Raw genomic sequence first — 22,486 nt, 5'->3', positions numbered from 1 at the left:
AGAAGGAAGAGAAGAATGAAACTTGAGTGATGGGGCCGCAACAGTTAGCAGTGTCAGTCCCAGCATTACCATGGTCAGCAGAACCGCCCATTGCCTGACAGCTCAGAGCTGGGAGAGCAGCTCGGACCATGATGGGCCTGCAGGGGCAGGCCTTTGGGAGCTCTCCTCCCTCCGCCCAATCAGCCCACCCCAACCCAACCCACGTCCCCTAAGAGCCAGCCTCTTCCCCTGCCTGGACCTTGGATCTCAGCCCACCAGGCCCTCCTCTAGCCCCTGGTTGCTGGAGCCCCCTTGACCCCTCCATCAGCCTAGACCCCAGGTCTGGGGTTCTGGACTCGTGGAGCCTTTTCGAGGATCCTGTGAGATGATGTTTGTAAAGTGCTCAACCGGGTGACTGGCACGGGGTAAGCGCTCAATAATATCTTTTGAAATGATTATTCCTCACTCGGATCTGACAACAGCAATCCCAGCTACCATTTCTCAACCCCTTGGAACACTTTCCGCAGCCAGCCTCTGGGTGGCGCTTCCTCCCAGTTCCCCTCCCTGGCGGCTCCTCAGTCTCCCTTGCTGGCTCTCCTCATCTTTCCCACCCCCACACTGGAGAGGCCCAGGGCTTGGCCCTCTTCTCCATCCACCCTTGAACAACCATCTCTGCACTGTCAACCCCCCAACATGTCCAGCCTGGACCTTAACCCTGGACTCCAGACTCTTCTTTTCTCCAGGTGCTCCTACCTGCCCGCTCTCCACCTAGAACTCAACATGCCCCAAACAAACCCCCGACTTTCTCCCCCAAAAGTCACTCCTTCCACCATCTTCCTCAACTTCAGCCTTCCTGCTGCTCACACCCAAGCCTGGAGTCATCCTGGTTGACATCTTCTCCTAATGTCCCATCCAAGAGCAAAGCCTGTTGACTCTACCTGGAAATATGTCCAGAAGCCAATCACTCTCCCTTCTGCCCTCTGGTCCAGCACCATCCTCTCTTGCCTGGATATTGCTGTGGCCTCCTCCCTGGTCTCCTTGCCTCCACTGCCCCCACTACAGTCTATTCTCAGCAATGTAGCCAGAATGACCCTTCTAAAGCAGAAGGCAGGCCATGTCACTCCTCTGCTCAGAGCCTTTAAAGGGTTTCCATTTCAGAGGAAAAGCCAAAAGTGCTCCCCATGGCCTACAGGGTCCTGCATGGTCTGGCACCTGCTACCTCCCTGTCGCATCACCCTCATCCCCACCTCAGGGCCTTTGCACTTGCTGCCCACCCTCTCCTCCATCCTACACATCTACATGGCTCACTCTCTCACTTGCTTTTAGGTTCTGCTCAGATGTCACCCTCTTGGTGAGGCCTTCCTTGACCACTCAAAAAAGCAGGCCCTCCTCGCTCCTGCCACCATTCCCTTTCCCTGCTTTATCCCTTCTCCATAGAACTTATTATCTGTAACACATTTTACAGACTTACGTGTTTAGTAATTGTCTGTCTTCTCCCACCAGAATGTCAGCTCCTTAAGGGCAGGGGTCTTTGTTCTGCTCACTGCTCTCTTCCCAGCTTCTAGAATGGTGCCTGGCACACAGTGGGCCCTCACTAAGTATTTCTTGGATATGTTTATTGAGCGCTAGTTACCTGCCAAGCACAGCTACAGGATTTTACATGGGTTGCTTCCTTTCACCCTCCCCACAACGCCTTGAGGAAGGTCCTGCCGTTTCTATCTTACAGAGGAGTAAAGCGAGGCACTAAGAAGGGACTGACTTGCCAAGAAGTAGCAAAGTCAGGATCCAAGTTCAGGCAGGTTGTTCACAGAGCCTGTGCCCCAAACCACTGGGCGACCCAGCCTCTTGGCCTTACTCTCAAAAGACTCGAGATCTTGAAGGGTCTTCCACCTGCCTGAATTCTGGACACTGCCAACAACTCAGTTTCAGAGGACACCTTGACCCCAACTCTTGCCCAGTTCTCCTGGCCCCGACAAAGGCTGTTTGCCGGACTTGCTGCCACTCAAGCCCCCAGACCAGCATCCAGTTCGGCTGACAGAGGTCATTTCCATAGGGGATTCTGGGGACAGTTTGGAGTCCCAAGTCACTGCCCATAAATATGTTATTAGACACTAATGGGGCCCCAACTGCTGATTAAACCCAGCCCCCAACCCTTCCCAGCCTCTGCCTGCAAGGACAGTTAATGGCTCTGGGAAAAAACTAAAAATAAGTAGCAAGTCAATGGGAGAGGAATTACCTAGAAATGTCAGCCTGTGTAACTGTCACTGCCGAGGTGGGGCCCAAAGAAGGAGGGGGCTCAGGGTTGGGGCGAGGGCAGCAGCCAGGCCTGGGGATGCAGCATCCTCAGCCCTGCTTTCTCTCACTCCAATATCTAGTCCCTTACCAGCTTCACTGGCCCTGTCTTCCCTTGGTTTCCAGAATCTATCCACTTCTTCCTCATCTCCATGGCCACCACCTGGTCCTGCCACCACTGTCTCCTCACTGGTGTCCCTGCCTCTCAGATCCTGTCCCTCCTCTGCTCAGAACCCTGCCAGGGCTCCCACCTCACCCAGAACAAAATCTCAAGTCCTTAGTTACTAGGACTCACAGGGCCCTCCATGATCTCTGCCCTCATTCCCACCACCCCTCCTCACTCTGCTTTGGCCACACTCAACTCCTTGCTGTTGCACAAACACTTGGCATCATCCAACCCCAGGGCCTTTGCACATGCTGTTTCCCCTTCCTGGAATACTCTGTCCCCACATCTTCCCCCACATCCCCAAATCTAGATCTTTCTTATCATCCAGGGTTCAGCTCAGTCATCTCCTCCTCAGAGAGGCCACCCTGGCCAGAGTAGACCCCCAGGACCTATCTAGTCATGACCCTGTTTTATATCCTGCATATCAGCATCTAAAATCACCCTGTATCTCTTTCCCTGATGTCTGCCCCACCCTGCCCCTGGCTGAAACAAAAGCAACACAAAGCAGGGTCTTTGAGGTCCATGGTAAGTACTCAGTGGAACTTTTAAATGAGTCTTCAAGATAACCGGTCTGCATATTTCAGTAATCTCAAGGTTGTGAGAAACAACAAAAGGCACCAAAACTGTTCCATATCAAAGAAAACTAAAAAGGCAGAATGACTAAATGCAATGTGTGATCCTGAGTTGGATGCTGGACCTAGATGAGCCATAAAGAATATTATTAAGACAACTGGCAAAACTGGGATGTGGGCTGTATATTAGATAATGATCCTGTATCCGGGTTAACTGTCCTGAATTTGATCACTGTGTTGATCAAATGTTGATGTAAGGGAATATTCTTGCTCCTAGGAGATGCACGCTGAAGTAATTAGGGGCAAAGAATCCTAATGTCTGCAACTAAATTGCAAATGGTTCAATAAGATACGCACAGTAGGAGAGAGAGAGAAAGCAAATATGGTCAAATGTTTAAAACTGGGGAATCAAGGTGAAGTATATTTGAGTTCATTAAACTATTCATACAGCTTCTCTGTAAGTCTGATGTTTTTCCAAATTAAAAAAATATATATCGAATGAATGATCCTGTTCATGAGACTGACAGTTCAGAGAGTCAGGGAACTGGGGCAGACAGCGGGGTGTGTGTGCACCTACCCACAGCCATACTCACAGTGGCACACTCTCACACACGTACACCTACATGCACACAGATGTGAGCGCCCATGCAGGCACATGCACATGTACTCGCAGACATGTGCCTCAGTGTGCCTGATGGCACACACGCACATGAGTGCACACACGCACACACAAGCACTCATATGCACAACCTCACATCCACTTCTGCACACACCCACCTGTGTGGCCCAGAGCTGCAGCACCAGAGCCCGTGCCTGCATCTCCTCCGACACGCCCATCTCCTCCAGGTGCAGCAGGTAACTCTCCAGCCATTTGCTCCGGTGGGCCCGAGTGGCCAGCCTGGCTGGGGACAACAGCTTCCACAGGCGACCTTTGACCCTGCACACCTGGTCCTTATCCCCTGCAGGGACGGAGCACAGAGGATGAGGGTTACAGATCCACCTCCAGCCCAGGGTCACCCAGCCCTGACCTCCCATTAGGCCAAGGGTCTTCCAGGTGTCACCCCAGGGCATGGGGAGTGCCTGTGGGAAAGAGGCGACAGGGACCCCGGCCCTTAAATGCTGGCCTGGCCCAGAGGAGGTACTCAATCAACATTTGCTAAATGAATGGGCTTCTCAGCGCAGCAGGGGGAGGAGCAGGAAACGGGGAGCCACATTCTCCCTTCCTGGGGTCTGATCCGAGGAACACCAGCCCACGTGGGCGGGGAGACCCTGAGAGAACACTCAGCACAGCGTCACTCAGGGGTAACGACCAAACTAACCACCAAGAGGGGGCAGGTTGGTCTGGGGTCTCAAACTCAACTACCTGCAGGAAAGGCAGGTAAAGTGAATGAGGGAGGAGGGACGGGAAGGGGCCCAACGGGAGGGTCGGGTGGCTCCACTCAGCTCCACCGACCAGCCCAGCACAGCCAGGGAGCCTGGGTTTCTAGAAGAAACTGAAATCCAGATGTTCAGGGGGAATCTTCTCACGTGTTTTAAAGTTAGCATCTCAGTAAGAAATTTTTAAATCACTGCGCAGGCCACAAAAGCATCTCAAGTTAAACTGGCTCACGGATCACCAGTTCGAAAACACCATTAAATAAACAATGGTGTGTTTACATTCTGGAAAACCGTGAAGCAGTGAAAACCAATGAGGAAGTTCTTTATGTCCAGCCCTCACCCGGGCCCACACAGGCAGACCATTGAAGGAATAAAGTCAGATGCTTACTTATTTATTGTATTAATGCTACAAGATGATGCTGTATTGACATATATATATGTGCAAATATACAATTTGGTTTTTCCAAAATCACTCCTTGTTAAAGGGGGAGTCGCTTGGATTGCTACAAAATTCCAAGTACTAGAAACTCTCTCACTGACTTTTCTGAGCCACAAAGCAGTGTTTCAGGAAGATCCATCCACCCAGCGGCTCTAAAACAGGCTGCACGTTACAGGATGTAAAACGCAGGCAAAACTTACTGAAGTATATTAGTTACGTTTTCAAATAATATGCTCCATGTGCTTTTCTTCAACCTCTAGACACTTTTTCAGGTGGCATACTTCTCAGTTTAAAGCAATGAGGCCAATTGTTCATCTGAAATACACGATTTTCCTCTTTCCCAAATTTTCAGGTACTGGAGCATCACCAGGCAGGTTTAAATCTCTGGCTGCTCAGGTCCCCACCCCACCCCCACCAATCTCATGAGAATCTCTGGGGGTGCGGCCCAGGCACACGGAGCTTTTAAACAGGTGGGTGCAGGGTGCAGGAGGTGCTGAAGCCACCTCAGTTGATGCTGGTTCTAGATGCTTACTTACAGGACCAATCTGATGAGATTGTTAACAAAAGGAGGTAAAGGGCTTCCCTGGTGGTGCAGTGGTTAAGAATCCGCCTGCCAATGCAGGTGACACGAGTTCGAGCCCTGGTCCAGGAAAATCCCACATGCCGCGGAGCAACTAAGCCCGTGCGCCACAACTACTGAGCCTGCGCTCTAGAGCCCATGAGCCACAACTGCTGAGCCCACGTGCCACAACTAATGAAGCCCGCGTGCCTTGAGCCTGTGCTCGGCAACAAGGGAAGCTACCACAATGAGAAGCCCACGCACCACAACGAAGAGTAGCCCCTGCTCGCCGCAACTAGAGAAAGCCCACGCACAGCAACGAAGACCCAATGCAGCCAAAAACAAATAAATAAATAAATTTTTTAAAAAAGAGAGAAAAGAATCAAAATAAAATTAAATTAAAATTTTTAAAAAAAGGAGGTAAAGAAATTTAACACAGATTTAGAAATGACTGGTATTTTTTAAGGTCTGACAGCACAACTGCAGGTCTTGAATGTCACTGTAAATACGGCTTTTAAGGATGACTTTCAAAAGCAATGCAGTATGAAAAGACAACCGACAGAATGGGAGAAAATATTTTCACATGATACAGATACTTGTATACACCCATGTTCATAGCAGCATTATTCACAATAGTCAAAAGGTCGAAATAACCCGTTTCCATCAACAGATGAATTGGTAGACAAGAGGTGGCATATCCATACAATGGAATATTATCCAGCCTTAAAAAGAAGGACATTCTGACACATGCTACAACATGGATGAATCCTGAGAACGTTATACTAAGTGAAATAAGGCAGACACAAAAAGAGAAATATTGCATGATTCCACTTATACGAGGTACCCAGAATAGGCAAATTCATAGAGACAGAGAGTAGAATACAGGTTAATAGGGGTGGAGGGAGGGAGAGATGGGGAGTTATTATTTAATGGATACAGATCTTCTGGTATGATGAAAAACTTCTGGAAATACATAATGGTATGGCTACACAACATTGTGAAGGTATTTATTGCCACTGAATTTTATACTTAAAATGGTTTAAATGGTAAATTTTATGTTATATATATTTTACCACCACTAAGAAAACAGGAAGATATATGAATGTCATTTGGCAAATGAGCCAAAGATGGTGGTGTATAATAAAAAATTGGACCGGCAAAAAAACAAGTAAAAAAAATATATAGCAGCAATTTGATCAAATCTGCCTAACATTTGGAGAGCTCTTAGAACAGTGCAGGATACATGAAATCTTACACAAGAGTTAGCTATTGCTACTCTACATTGTTATAAAAAGGCAAAGTGTCCACATCAGTGTGTTTACTATGCATTTGTGGGCAAAAGAGAAAAACAAGAATATAGCACATTTGCTTGTATTTGCGTAAAGGAACTCTGGAAGGATCCAAGAGAAACTAATAAAAGCAGCCAATTGTGGAGAGTGGGAATTGGGTGGAAGGAGGGATGGCAAGAAAGGAGAGGAGACTTTTCACTGTTACCATTTTGTATTTTCAATGTTTGAACCACGTGAAACATATTCAAAATCTGGCACCACCCCCTATCCCTGTAAAACATTTCCAGCGAAAAAGATCACAGATTCATAGACTTACAGATTCAAAAAGTTCATTCTGTATTTCAAACAGATGATCGGGATTGAAGAAGAGGGGTTCTGAAAAACTGAGTTTGGTGACTCCACCTGGGACCCCGCTGATGGGGAAGACGCAGGTGTCAAAGGTGGAGTCTGAATAAGCCAATTCCTGAAATGTGAGCGTGGGAAGAAAGCGACATTTCTAAACGGTTAGTTTATACAACATGTGAGCTTAACGAGGGATGTTCAACAAAATCAATAAGGAGACGTTATTTCATTTCCAGTCCTAATTATTTCCATGTTTAGGTTGACCAAAAAAACAAAGCAAGACAAAACAAAAAAACTTTGCCATTGAGAAAACCAGGGTTTGCTGTGTATTTAGATCAGAGTATAATTGGGGCTCATACTGTATTTTACCACGTGGAGAAGGGTCTAGAACTGCTCTGTCCAGGAAGGAAGCCACAAGCCACATGTGCTTACTGAGTACATGAAATGTGGCCGCCTGGAACTGAGACGTGCTATGAGTAAAAAGTACACCCCAGATTTCAAGTCTTAGCATGAGAAACAAAATGTAAAATATCGCAAGAATTTTTATATTAATTACATGCTGAAATGCTAATATCTTAGATATACTGGGTTAAAGAAAAAATATAATATTTTTTATATTTTATACAATTGATTTATATTTTATAAAGTTGATTTCACCTCTTCCTTTTTTTAATGCGTCTACTAGAAAATTTAAAATTACATATATGACTGGCATTCTATTTCTACAGGATAGCACTGTTCTAGCAGGATAACACCAAATTGATAACAATGGTTACCTTGGTGATAGATGTAGAGGGAGTGTGGTCAAAAGAGAATTTGCCTTCTCTGTAATATTTGATTTGTTTTTTCACAAGAGGTAAGGGAGCCAAGTTAACAGCCCAAACTCTGGAGCAGAGTGCCTGACCTTGAACAAGGCACCTCACCTCTGAACACCTCAGTTTTCTTACCTATAAATTGAGGTAAGAGTACTCATCACATAGGGTTATACAGGGATTGAATGCATTAACATATAAAGTCCAAAGAGGGATGCCTAGCACAGGCCTAAAAAACATTAGCTATATTATTAAACAAAGCTTAACGAATGTTAGTAAATTATTAGTCCAAGGAGAATGTATTCATGTATCATTTCTATAAGTAAGAAATAATAATAAATTGTGAGATAGCGAACACCCAGTTTGCAGTCATAGAGACCCAGGTTGAAATCCCAGCTCAGCCCCTTCCTAGAAGGATGATCTTGGGCAAATCACTTTGTATCTCCGAGTCTCAGTTCCCCATCCGTAAAACGGAGGCAACCTGGCTCACAGGATCATTAGGAGGACTCAGAAAGATCACACACAGAACACACTCTGTACTGGCAGGGGTTTGGTAAGTTGTACTTGCCACACTTCTGCCATTTTTATAAGGTATTATTCATCAGCCCCAGTGTAATGACTCAACGCTGTGAATCAGAACTGGCCGGCTCATGTGACTGGCAACTTGGTCAGAGGCAGGAGAAACAGGTTTGATGTCAGACCTCCCATGCTGTGTGGGCTTGGCTGAGGCCCTGTCCATCTCTGGGCCTCAGTCTCTCCATTTGTAAAGCAAGAGGCCTAGCCTTGGAAACACCTCTGACCACTGGAGACCTGAGGGTACAGTTCAGAGAGGCCCCCAGCGGAGACATGTTTTTTTTTTAAAGTCTTGTGTTTTACCTTTAAAATGCATTTGATTTTTGCATTAGACCCTGTGATTCTTTAATATAAGAATGCTTTTTTTCCCCCAAACAATATTTAAATAAATAATAATAATCCAGTGAAATGATTATTCCAGAAAGAAGCAGTATGCTGAGCTTGGGGCTCTATTTAACTCCCTACTGCCCCCCAACTCCCTCCTGTATGAGAAGCACCAGACTCAGTGGTCTAAGGGTCTCCAAAAGGGTCAATTTTCTTTTAAAATGTTTATATTTCTAAAAGCAGAGGAGGAATAATGCATGCAAGTGGTAAATAACAACAACAATGACAATAATAATAAAAGAAAAAGAAAGAAACTCTAAGAGTTCAAATGGGCGTTAAGAGTCTCTCCATCCCATCTCAGCTTTCCCAGAGGCAAAAATCTATAAATGTTCCCACATTTAAACACAAACACACACACCCCCATACCCTCTGTTCTGCACCTTTTTCATAACAGTAGATTTCATCCTATAGCAGTATATCCCATTACTTTCTACAGTTGCATAGTTTTCCTTTGTGTGAAAGCATAATTTATTTCATCAGCTACTACGGGGGACATTTAGGTTGTTTGTAGGGTTTGCTAAAACAAGTGACATGCTAATGAATATCTGTGGATCCGTAGACACATGCAAGCATTTCTGTGGGGTAGTTCCAAGAAGCGGAAGTACAGGAGCAAAGGAGTGTGTACTTTATATGTTGATAGGTTCTACCAAATCACTCTTCGAAAGAAGCTGCATAGCCTCACATGCCCACAACCAGGTCTGAGGGCCGTTCTGCACCTCAGCCTCCAGTCCCTAGCTGAGAAACCTTCCCCAGCATCGCCACCTGCTGCCCACACTGGGAAATGCAGCCTTCCCATACCCAGCCCAGAGCTGCTCCCAGAAAAACAGGGAGAGTTCCCCTCTGCATCTACCCAGACTCCCCTGGAGCATCTGTACGGAGGAAACGGCAACAGAGAAACTACTTTTTCCTGGAGAAGCAATCCGTGCCGGCACGTGTCAGTGCTTTATGCACTAGATTTTGCAATCAGACAGACCAAGTTTCCCTTTTGCTGGCTCTGCCACCTACCAGCTGTGTGTCTATGACAAGTGACTTCACCTCTCTGAGCCTCAGTTTCTTTACCTGCAAAATGAATTTAATAATACCAACTTTCCAGCACTGATGGCAGGATTCAATAAGATAAGGAGTTGCCTCTAAAAAGACATTAAGAATCATGAACAGGCAATTCACAAAGAGGAAAAGCAAATGGCTGGTAACACTAAAAGATGTTTCATCACAGTAGTCAGGGAAATGCCCATAAAGCCAGATGCCCTTTTTTGCCCATCAGATTGGCAAGGGTTTAAACACCGATAACTGCATGTTGAAAAGGTGGTGGGAAAATGCAAATTAAAACAACAAGTTACCCACCTCTGTCCATTAGATTGGCAAACAAATGGAAAGACTGAAAAAATCTGGTGGGGAATGACCAGACTCCTTTCCTTTGGGTAGGCATATGAATGCTCCATGGTTTTGGAAATGATGTGGCAACAGCTAATAAAAATTTTAATGTGCATGCCCTTTGACCCAGCAAACCCACTTCCAGGAAACTGTTAGAGAGAAATAAAATCACCAGATGGTAAAAGAGATACAAGTACAAGGAAATACTATAACAGTAACGCACACGAAAAAGGAAACAATTATAAATATCCGTTGGAGGGGGATGGCTGCCTAAATATTGACCTGCAAGAGCCAGAAAGATGTCTGGATTTTCTATGTTGAGTTTTACATCACTCTACTTTGCTATATTCATTTTTGCTTGAGTTAGTTTTATCATAGATTTTCTGGGGTTTTCTGGGTATAGCACCAGATTATCTGCAAATAGGGATACTTTTATTTCTTCTTTACTCATTCTTATATTGGTAATTGATTTCTTATCTAAGTGCATTGGTTAATGCCTCTAGAAGATGTGTGTATTGACAAGGGAGACTGTATATTGTTAGGTTAAAAAAATAAGTTGTAGTTAATAGATATAATCCCTTTCTATAAATACACACAGTGACACTTTAGATACATATATTTGTCTCCATTTTCAAAATAGAATATCCCTACAAAACACTGTGAAGGGATACATCAGCATGTTAACGTTGGTTTCCATAGGAAGCTGAGCTTGGAAGACTGAGTATTATTATTTTTTACTGTCTACATCTACCACAAGAATATGTTTCTTTTTTAATTTAAACAATCTAATGTGTTAAAGTTTGATTTTTAAAAATATATAAATAAATGAAATGGGGTCATGAGCTGTTGTGAGCACTGAATCAGACAATGTTTAACCTGGTATCTGGCACAAAGAAAATGTTCAACAAATAGTGTTTTTTCTTTATCACCTCAGCCAATCCTAACAGCCACCTTCTAGGAAGATCCTACTGTTCTCCCCATCTTACAGATGGGATCACTGAGGCACACAGAGAATACATAAGAGCCAGTAAACCGCCTCAAGCCACCTGAGCCCAGAGTCTGTCTCGACCACTGCCTTCAACTGCTCCTCCGGAGAAAAGACCTAGGGCAAAAAGAAGTTGAGTAGGGACTTCCCTGGTGGCACAGTAGTTAAGAATCCGCCTGCCAATGCAGGGGACACGGGTTCAAGCCCTGGTCCGGGAAGACCCCACATGCCGCGGAGCAACTAAGCCTATGTGCCACACTACTGAGCCTGTGCTCTGTAGCCCGCAAGCCACAACTACTAAGCCCACGTGCCACAACTACTGAAGCCCGTGCACCTAGAGTCCGTGCTCTGCAACAAGAGAAGCCACAGCAGTGAGAAGCCCGTGCACCCCAACGAAGAGTAGCCCCCACTTGCTGCAACTAGAGAAAGCCCGTGCGCAGCAACAAAGACCCAACGCAGCCAAAAATTTAAAATTTAATTAATTAATTAATTAAAAAAAAAAAAAAAAGAAGTTAAGTAACTTGCCCCAAATCACCAGCAAGGAAGCAGCACAGTGGGGATCTGAACCCAGGTCTTATTGCAAGTATCTGAGACCAGGACACACAGTATTTCTCAACCTTCCTACAGCACCTGTCATACATGCAGTATCCCAGCCTCACTGGAGATTCAGATTCAAGTGGACCATGATGAGGCTTGGTGACTTGTCTTATTAACAAGGACCCCAGAGGATTCTTCTCACTGGGGAAGTCTGAGACACAGTGGCCAGGGGAGAATGCAGCTCAGTGGCTCCTATGGCCCTGGCACTCTGAATCCAGCAGGAAGCCCTTTACCAATATTGAGTCCATAGAAATGAATGACGTGGGTTTTTACAAACCGATGTGGAAAGTTCTAGATGTGGAGTTCAGTGAAAATGCTAAGTAGCAGAACAATGCCTCTCCAGTGTGCTATGTCAATGTTATAAAAGCACAGGGCTGATAACTAAGAAAAACGAAGGCATGTGTGCTCAGAAAGACATGCTCAAGAATGTTCGTAACAAGCTAACCAAACCAGAAACCAGAAACCACCAAGATGTCCATCCACTAGGAATGGATAACAAATTGTGGTTATTACGCTAATGAAATACTTCACAGCAACGAAAAAGAACAAACTATAGATACATTCAACCTGCATGAATCTTACAGACATGAAGCTGAGTGAAAGAAATCAGATATGAAAGGGCACATGTTGTATGATTCGTTTTATAGGAAGTGTAAGAACAGGTAAAACTAAGCTGAGGTGAAAGAAACCCATAGAGTGGCTAACTCTGGGGGGCGGATATTGCCTGGGAAAGGGCATAAGAAGTTTAGATTTACCTCGAAGCTGTGCATTTAGGACATGTGTGCTTTCCTGTATATAAATTATACCTCAGTAAAAAAAAGAAATTAAAAACCTTAAAAATAGAAAAAAAATGACACATAACTCTGTGTGTGTGTGTGTGTGTGTTTGTGTGTGTGTGTGTGTGTGTGTGTGTTTAGAGAGAGTTCTGCAGGATATACTCCAAGCTAGTAATAATGGTCACCTCTGTGGAGGGGAGGGGGAGTGGTGGGCGGGGATGGGGAGAAGTTGGAGAATTCTTTTATTGTTCCCTCTAAATTATTCTATATGGCTGGAATTTCTTATAATCAGCATAAACTACTTGTAAAAAATTCTAGAGCAAATTAAATCTTAAAACTAGAAAAGGAGCATACACACACACACACACACACACACACACACACACACACTCAAGGTCCCCAGGCCCCACTCTCGATGTGCTGTATCAGAATTTCCACCAGGAACCCCAGCTCTAGTCCAAGCCCTGCCTCCCCACCACTCTGCTCTTGCATACCCCAGTGACGGGGATCTCACTACCTTCAAGGGCATTAGAATGTCTTTCCTCCTATGTTATCTATGATCCTCCCTCTCTGGGTCCCTCCATTAGCCCCACCGCCCACCAGGGCCCCCATGGTGCTTACCCACTGACAGGGAGCCACGTGCCAGTTTGGGGAGCAGCAGGTCAAGCTGGCGGAAGGTGTGGAAGACGTCGGCTGAGTGGATGCGGTCCTGGGCCTGGCTCTCCTGGGTGTGTGGCGGTGCCTCGACACCGTACAGAGTCAGGTAGCCGGCTCTGGGGGCGGCAAACAGCTGGTCAGGGGGTTGTCTTTGGATACTCCCGGCCGAACCCTCCCAGGGCTGCCTACACGTTTTCTTCATCTGTACACCTGAGGAGCACCTAATTTTCCTACCATATGTCAGGGACCTCTCTGGGCCACAGAGTCAGCAGAGAAGAAAACAGACAAAACCCTCACACCCTCATGGAGCCAGCACTCTAATGAGGGAGACAGACAGAGAAACGAGTGGACGAGTCATAGGTCAGCTGGGGCTCAGAGGGAGGGACAACGAGGGAGGGGGTGGGGAGGGGCTCTCAGTGAAGGATGAGAAGGAGCCAGCACGGGGAGAGCAGAGGGAGGGGCCCGAGGCACAGGGAAGAGCCAACCTCCTGCGGCAGGAAGGAGACAGCGTGGAGGAGCTGCCCGGAGGCTGGTGAGCAGAGCAGAGTGAGGGGTGGCCAGTGGGGCGAGATGGGGGCACTGATCAGGAAAGGAGGCTCCTGCCCCTGGAGAGGGAGTCAGGGTGGGCTCCCTGGAGGAGGCAGGTCTGAGCTGAGACCTGCAGGATAAGCAGGGGAAAGGGGTTCGGGCAGAGGGCACGGTCCCCGCAAAGGCCCAGAGCCAAGGGAGCAACCACAGCCAGGTCAGGGCACTGCCAGGTACTGCTGGCCCAGGTGCTGGACCGGAGAGTGAGGGGCTGGGGCGCAGCACCCTGGGAGTTTGCAGGGCCAGTTACACAGGGCAGGCAGGGGGCTGGGTGTCAAGGGTGAGAAGGTTGGCCTTGACCCAAAGAGCCCCGAGGGGTCTGAGCAGGAGAGGGACAGGGCCTGGTGGGGGGTATGGAGAGAGGATGAGACACAGGAGCAAGTGTGGGCCCTCGTGTGCACGCACACACACTCACAACACACACACAACACACTCACAACACACACACACACACCGCCCACAGGAATGCTCTCAGAGGAAATGTTTTCACCACCAGCCACTTTTTAATGCTCCAGGAGCCCAGCCCCACTGGCCTCCGTCCTGGGAGGAAAACCGCAGGTTTTCACTTTTTCCACGTGGTGAGAGGGGCCAGGACTTCTGAGAGAGACACCACGAAGCCCTGATCCAGCCCCTCTCAGCTCCTCCAAGTCCCTGGATCTCCCAGGACAGGGATTTTCCTGAGAAGGAGAGGAAAGAAGCAGGAATGAGGGAGGATGGGGCTGAGAAAGGCCTGTCTGGTCCCCACTTTGTCCCTCATTCACACAGTGTAGACACACAGTAGGTCTTCAATAAATGTTCTATCAGTGGATGAATGGATGGATGGGAGGGAGGATGGGTGGATGGCTGGGAGGGAGGACGAGTGGCTGGATGAATGGATGGATGGTTGGGAAGCAGGGAGGGAGAGTGGGTGGATGGATGCATGGATAGCTAGAACTTAATCCAGAGAACACTGATCTTGGAAGAAAATATGGGGTCACCATGATTCTGAGCTCAGTTATCCAGGCTACTCTCCCACCTTTTCCCTGCATCCCACTCACCTTCCGCTCAACCAGTTTTGGCCTCCATGCTCCCCAGAGATGGCCGAGTTCAAGACCTGCCCATCCCACTGGACTAAAAGGAAGCAATCCTTCCTTCAGAACAGCTGAAACGAGCTACCTATAGAGTCTAACCCGTCGGCCCTACTGATGCCTCTGCAACAGCCCAGAAAGAATTCCCTCCTCCTTTTCCTCCAAACGTGTAAGCCCCTGGATCCCTCCTCTTCAGACGAATGTCCTCAGTCTCCTTATGGCAGAAGTTGTAAAGGTGCAGCCCACAATCTAGATTCAGTCCAGAAACGTGTTTTGTTTGGTTAATAGAGTTTTCCTAAAAACAAACCGAATGCATATTTAAACATTTGGGGAAAGTCATACAAAATCTGGATTTCCCCCTCCATCTCATTTTGAAAAAGGAGAAAGTCTGACCACTGGGAACCTGCAGTCCTGCCTGGAAGCCCTGGGTAGGAGTGGAGTCACGGCCACCCCTCTTAGACGGGCACAAGCTGGCAGGGTCAGACGGTCCTCCCCAGGCCCTGCGGTCTCTGTGACACTGCAGTTAAACACCTGTCACCATTTGTCATCCTACTTGCACTGGTTTTTTTCTTAAAGCAGAAAACTAGTTCCTTAGATAAAATGTCTACCAAAAATAGGCAATGAAAAATAACCCCTCCCCAAAAGAAAAGAAAACCAAGAAGACCACAAGGTTTCACACTGTGGACACGAAGCCCCTTCCTATGGCACCTCCACATCAAACTAACACCTAACACAGCTGAAGACAGGCAATAAATAATTACATGACCTATAAATAACACACATGACCTATAGGTGGCGCTAGGAGCCATAAAGAAAAAGCTGGAATGGGTGGGGTAATGAGAGGGCCATCATATTAAATGGGGTGGCAGGAAAGACCTCCCTGAGCAGGTGACCCTTGAGATGAGACTTGAATGAAGTGAGGCGGGAGCCATGCCGACATATAGGGAAGAGCATTCTTGGGCAAGGGAAGGGAAACTGCAAAGGCCTTGAGTTGGGAGCATGCCTGGCCTGTTCAAGGGGCAGCAAGGAGGCTGGTGAGATGATACCAGCGGAGGCTGGTGAGATGATACCAGCGGAATCAGAGTTAGAACTCTGGATGTGATCGAGTGAGGCAGGGGCCCACACAGGACAGGTTGGAATCTCACGGTCTCGGGCTACGTGAACACACACCTCTGTACCAGTGTGGCTGTCATCCAACTTGCCCACTGCTTTTCTATTTCAGGGGCTGCAGACGGCGATGAAAAGGCCCAAGGAGGCAGGAGCTGCAGCCCAGGGCTCAGGCCCTGAAGACACAGGGATCCATTTACATCTGCCCTCCTGCACTGTGCCTGCTGTTACCATGAGCCTAAACGGACCCAGCTGCCACCACGTGGCCCCCACCTCCCCCAGTGCCTCAGCTTCTTCTCTGACTTCTTTGCCCACACAAGGATACGGGATGGCAGGAGCTAGGAGACCTGGGAGTGCCCTGCTGTGAACTTGCTGGGTGGTTTTAGCTGCCCCTCTCTGGACCTCAGTCTCCACACCATATGATGGCAGGGTGGACCAGACCTGCATCACCCAGACCAGTCACAGCCACTGATGGAGTCTGCACCACTCCAAGGTGAAATGAGGAAAAGGGGACACACCAAGGGTCATGCTTGAGAGTGTAGGCTCTGCATCCAGCCCTGCCAGGACCCCAACCGTGGGACTCTGGGCAAATGACTTAGACTCTCCAGGCCTTAGTTATCTCATCTGTCAAATGGGGTTTGTAAAGTACCCGCTTCACAGAGTTGTTGTGAGGATTAAATGTATTAGCGCACACTGAGCCTACATGAACACACACATGTCATAAATATTCCTGTGTGCCCATATGTGTCAGCAAATGCCTGTCCTTTATCCTCAAACTGTGTTGCTGTAAGTTTTTGGAGCGGTTGAAATGTCTCGCTTTTATGAGATGCTGGTCATTAGGGGCGCCACCAAAAACTACTGGCTCTCTTTCCCTCACTGCCTGTGGCCATGCTCCTCCCTCCCCGCCGCCACGCAGTCAAATCCACCAGCAGGTCCCACCGACCCCATCCCCCAAAGCTACCCAAATTCTCGCCATCGCCTGGTCCAGGCCACCATTCTGTCTCACCTGGGCAACTACAACAGCCTCCTAACAGGTCCCCCTACCTCCCTTTCATTGCCATCCACCCAAACTATGGTCTAGTCTCTATCTGGCAGCCAAAGACAGCTTTTAAAACTCTAAGTCCAGGGCTTCCCTGGTGGCACAGTGGTTGAGGGTCTGCCTGCCGATGCAGGGGACACGGGTTCGAGCCCTGGTCTGGGAAGATCCCGCATGCTGCGGAGCAGCTGGGCCCGTGAGCCACAATTGCTGAGCCTGCGCGTCTGGAGCCTGTGCTCCGCAATAAGAGAGGCCGCGATAGTGAGAGGCCCGCGCACCGCGATGAGGAGTGGCCCCCACTTGCCGCAACTAGAGAAAGCCCTCACACGGAAACGAAGACCCAACACAGGCATAAATAAATAAATAAAAATAAAATACTTAAAAAAAAAAAAAAAGAGCTTCTCCCTATGTTAAAAAACAAAAAACAAAAAACAAAAAAACCCTCTAAGTCCAATGGTGTCATGCCCCTGCTTAAACCCCCAATGTCACTCATCTCACGTAGAATAAATTCCAAAGCCTTCCATGGCCTTGAGGCTCTGTGAGACCCAGTTTCTCCCAGTTTCTCTGACCTCATCCCCCCCCACCCCGCCCCACCTCCTTGGCTCATTAGGCTCCAGCCACACTGGCCCTCTCGCCAAGCATCTGGGTGACCAGCAAGGCCCCTTTTCTGGCCTGTGTCTCCTTTACAGCTCATAGGCTGAGTCAGGCGACCACTCGGAGTCCCAGATACAAAATGTTGTCTTACAGCCTTTGCTTTGGAGCATCCCAAACTGCTTCCCCATCCACAAAGTCCTCCTGGTTCCCTTGGCCACTATTAATGGCTGGTCCAGAGTGCTGGGCTCACCTGAGCAGGACGCTGTAGGAGAATTCGAGGAGTCCCATCTCATGCCAGCCACTGCCTGCTTCCGTGGTGTCACCCAGCAGGACAGTGTGGAGGTTGGTATACATGGCTTCCGTGAGTGCCTGGAGCTCTTTGTGGAGGAGAGTCCTGGGGCAAGGAACAAAGGTGTGAGAGTGTAGCTTCCAAAAATATATATATATATATGCACACAGGCACCTCCTTGGACAAACCTCAGAGTCCCAGGGCTCCAGTTCCTCATTGGCAATGAGGGCTTTTGGAAGATTGGCTTAAACAAAATATTATTTCTATCATCATCAACAATGACGATAGTTACTATTTATTTTGCCAAGCACAATGATCTCATTTTATCTTTTGACAGCCCTAGGGATAACAGTTACTATTATGATACCCATTTACAGATGGAGAGACTCAGGGTCAGAGAGGAAAGTGACTTGCCAAGGTCACCCAGCCAGTAAGTGATACAGCTGGGACTGAAACCCTGATCTGCCCAACTCCAGACTCTGAACTTTTAAACGGGATAGTCATCCCCTCTCGAGGCACACGAGCTTGGATAAGGAACCCACAGACTTGCAGAAGAGCGAGAACTAAGAAACCAGCCCTTTCTCCTTGAGATCCAAAGTTAGGGAGACCTGTTTGGATAAAGTGTCCCGGACCAAGGACTGCTAATAAACATGACTCCAAGTGAATGCTCCATGAGGAATAAGGGAATCTGGCTGGTGATCTGGTCTCATCGTGTGTACCGAAGAGTCTGAGGAGAGGACCAGTTCTGGGAGAGCATGTGGCTGAAGCCAGAAGCCCCTCTGTACTGAGCCTCCACAATACAGTCAATATTGAGCCATGACTGAACATATGATTAGAGGCCAGGAAAGATGGGATCTTCTAACTAAGTTTAAGGCCCCTCTACACTGCACAAGGATCTAAACCATAAAGGACCCCACAGTATCAAGCGAAGCGTCCATGGGGTGGTGCAGAGCCGATGTTCCACAGTGACACCCTGTGGCAGCAACAAGACCAGTGCTAGTGTACCCATCAGGTGCTCTGGCTCTCTGTTGCCACCTGCTGTTTGGACACAGGATGGACCCCTTTAGACTGAATGAGCCCCTGGGTTCTTGGATAATTCAAGACGGGAAAGCTTCCAGAGGGGTTCCGCGAACTTCCAGGTGATAAAAGCTTTGGGATGTTTCACTGTTGGAAAAACAATAGACATGACCCATGTGAGATAATGTGTGTGAAGGGCTTAACACAGCGCTTGGCACATTGTAAGTGCTTAATACATGGGAGCTGACACAGTGATCAACCCTGCTCCAGCTGTTCCCTTGACTCCACTCCAAGCACTAGTTCTTGACAGAGACAGTAGCCCCCAATAGATGTGGCAGCCATGCCCAGAAGACCTCATGCCAGCTTTTGAGAAATGCCCAGAAACTCTCGGGAGTAGACACTGGAGGAAACTGGGATCCTCCCTGGGTAGGGGGGTAGGATGCAGTGAACTGTGGGCTCTTGTTGCTAATGGGACCCCTAGAATAGCAGGACCCAGGACACTCAGGCTCAGGAATACTCCTAGAAGCTGTCCCACAAAGCCAAGGTCAGACTGAGCATTGCCTCTCATCCATGTTCACCTCATGATGCTGGCCTTTCCTCAGCTTTAGCAGTCCTGCAAAACCCAGCCTTCTAGATGCTTTTCCTGACTCCAGGAGGTGAGTCTTCCTGGAGAGAGATCACTAAAGATGACCATCAGACCGTGTGCACACTTTAGGGGAGGATGCAGAGTCTTACTTCCTCAGTATCTCGGTGGGAGGAGAATGGGCTGTGGAGCCTGCAGACCTGGGTTCAAATCCCAGCTCTGACACTAGCAGTAGACCTTGGGTAAGTCACTTCACTTCTCTGAGCCTCTGTTTCCTCATCTGTAAAATATGGATAAAAATACCTACCTCTGAAGCTGTTGCACAGATATGAACACGTGCCTATCAAACACCTGGCATTTGGCAGGTGTCTTCAGAGGGAGGTTGGCGTCATTCTGCACTCCTGCATCTAGGATGGTGACCAGTGTATGAATGAATACAGGGTAGATGCCCTCACAGGTCCTTTTGCTGATGTATTACTTATGTTTCAGGACCTGCACCACTTCCTAGCTGTGTGACCTCGGGCAAGTCACTTCTCTTCTCTGAGCCCTGTGTCCTCATCTATAAAATGGGGCTGTAAGTTACCCTCCAGCATTGGTGTGAAGACTCATGAGATCATGCATGATGCTTGGCACAGAGTATGGACTCAAAAACATTAATCACCCCACCACCTCCCTTTATTTGACAGATGTGGAAACAGAGGCTCGGTGCGGGGGCGCTGGTTTGCCCAAAGTCACAAAGCTAGGCAGTGGGAAAGCTTGGATTTGAATCTAGGTCTAGCTGACCCCAAACCTGGTCTCCTTCTACTAAAAATCAGAGCTGCCTCTTGGGAAGTAAAGAGTTCTTCTTCAGCCCAATTCTCTAGGGTTGTTTCTCGTTCTGTTTTTGTTTGTTTTCACAAAACGAAATGTCTTTACTGGACACCTGTTGTGGAAACAAGCTCAGCTCACACAGGACTTGAACTACGCGGGTAGAAGCCGATTGCCCACCCTGGCCCACCCATGGGTACCATCTGCAGCCACTCACGGTTTCACCTTGGACTTTTCATCACTGGGGCTGTAATGCGGAAGCTGCACGTCGAAAATCCTCTCCATGAGGAAGACGGCGTAGGCGTGGAAGTCCAGCCTGGTGCGAGGCTCCCACACCACCATGTCATAGGAGTGTGGGTCCAGGAGGACTGTGACATACCTGCCCCCCACCAGCACCTGGGAAGTTGGCAGGGATGGAGTGAGGAGTACGACTATGAACAACAGCAGTTCTCAGAGGTCGACTTACCCCGTGCCAGGCAGGGGCCCCACCAGGTACTTAACAGACAATGCCCCCTCATCTACCTCTCACAACCACCCTGTGAGGCAGGGACCATCATTCACCCATTTACAGCTGAAATGTGATAAGGCATAAAATGTGCCCGAGATCACACAGCTGAGAAGTGGCAGAGCTGGGAATGGAATTCGGCACTTTTTCTGAACCAAAGGTTATGCTCTTAACCACCTCACTTTTCAGCATCTTCCGTGGTTATCTTGGTTAATGTCGTATCTCCAGCAGCCAGGAGAGAGTCTGCCCACAGAAGCAGCAGATGGATGTGCGTGCATCATAGGTGGATGGATGGATGGATGAACCGGGTGGGTGGATGGATGGATGGATGGATGAATGAACTGGGCGGGTGGATGGATGGATGGATGGATGGGGTGGATGAATGAATGTACAGATGGATGGATGGATGGATGGATGGGTGGGTGGATGGATGAATGTACAGATGGATGGATGGATGGATGGATGGATGGGGTGGATGAATGAATGTACAGATGGATGGATGGATGGATGGATGATGGATGGATGGGGTGGATGAATGAATGTACAGATGGATGGATGGATGGATGGATGGATGGGTGGATGGATGAATGTACAGATGGATGGATGGATGGATGGATGGATGGATGGATGGATGAATGTACAGATGGATGGATGGATGAACTGGGTGGGTGGATGGATGGATGGATGGATGGGATGGATGAATGAATGTACAGATGGATGGATGGGAGGATGTTGGTGGATAAATGAATATATTATAGGTGTGGGTGGGTGGATGGATGGATGAGTGGATAAATGGATGGAAGAAAGGAAGGAAGGATGGATGGATGTTGTTGGATAAATGCTGGTGCATGTGAAAGCAAAACCTTCTTTGGGAGCCTGAACTCTGTATGTAACATGCTGCTCAAGACGGGAAGGAAACAGCACTGGAGAGCTGTAATCCTGCAGTCAACAAAGGTAAGGGCATTTTCCCTCAAATGTCTGTGGAGGGGGTCACACAACTCTAACTACCCACTGCCTTAGCCCTGTTTTCAAAATGTGGTCTGTGAGTCATGTTAATCAAACTCTCTTATAAAATACAAGCCAATATCCAAGAAAAATGCTATTGGATGGATGGTTAGATGGGTGGATAAATGGAAGGAAAGATCACTGAATGTGTGTTGGATGGAAAGATGGATGGATGGGCCGCTAGAGGTTGGTTGCAAACTAAATGTATGAATGAATGTTGGGTACATGGATGGCAGGATGCTAAGTGGATACTGGGTAAACAGATTGAAGGGTGAATGTTGGATTCACTTCTAACTTCCAAGTTAGAAGGAGACGTGGAAGGTGGATGGATGAGTGATATAAATAGATGTACATAGAGTGGACAGACATTGGATATTGAAAGGATAGATAATCAAACGCTGGGTGGTAGTGGCAGATGGATGGAAACATGGGCAGATAAGCAGAAGAATGGAAGTTGGTGGAAATTGAATATATGGTTGAAAGTTGGGTGGATGCTACGTCCATGAGTGGAAGAATCCTGGATAAATTGGGTAGACAAGCAGAGGAATAGATGATGGATAAGTGGATGGATAGACAGATTTTGGATAGATATTTAGAAAGATGGATGAATGAGTGGATAGATGGAGGTTGATGGAAATGGAATATATGAATGAATATTGGATGGATATTAAGATGGAAGAAGGCTGCTTAGATATTGGGCAGATAGGCAGAAGGACAG

At 47.8% G+C, this 22,486-nt stretch overlaps 1 protein-coding gene across 2 annotated transcripts in view; it reads right to left on the bottom strand.

Annotated features, from left to right (window-relative positions):
• PTGIS (prostaglandin I2 synthase) overlaps positions 1–22,486 on the bottom strand; it is a 45,842-nt gene that overhangs the window by 12,701 nt on the left and 10,655 nt on the right. For both annotated transcript variants that reach the window (XM_082430820.1, XM_082430821.1), the window contains exons 3-6: positions 20,476–20,654; positions 17,813–17,956; positions 13,138–13,289; positions 3,787–3,968 (exon numbers count right to left, since the gene is read on the bottom strand). In XM_082430820.1, coding sequence (XP_082286946.1) covers positions 3,787–3,968; positions 13,138–13,289; positions 17,813–17,956; positions 20,476–20,654 — 657 coding nt within the window. The remainder of the gene's footprint in view (positions 1–3,786; positions 3,969–13,137; positions 13,290–17,812; positions 17,957–20,475; positions 20,655–22,486) is intronic.

This window comes from Balaenoptera physalus (genome assembly GCF_965194825.1).
Source record: "Balaenoptera physalus genome assembly, chromosome: 16".
NCBI lineage: Eukaryota > Metazoa > Chordata > Mammalia > Artiodactyla > Balaenopteridae > Balaenoptera > Balaenoptera physalus.
Note: the sequence above shows the minus strand (reverse complement) of the source record. Positions and strands in the feature narration are given on the sequence as shown.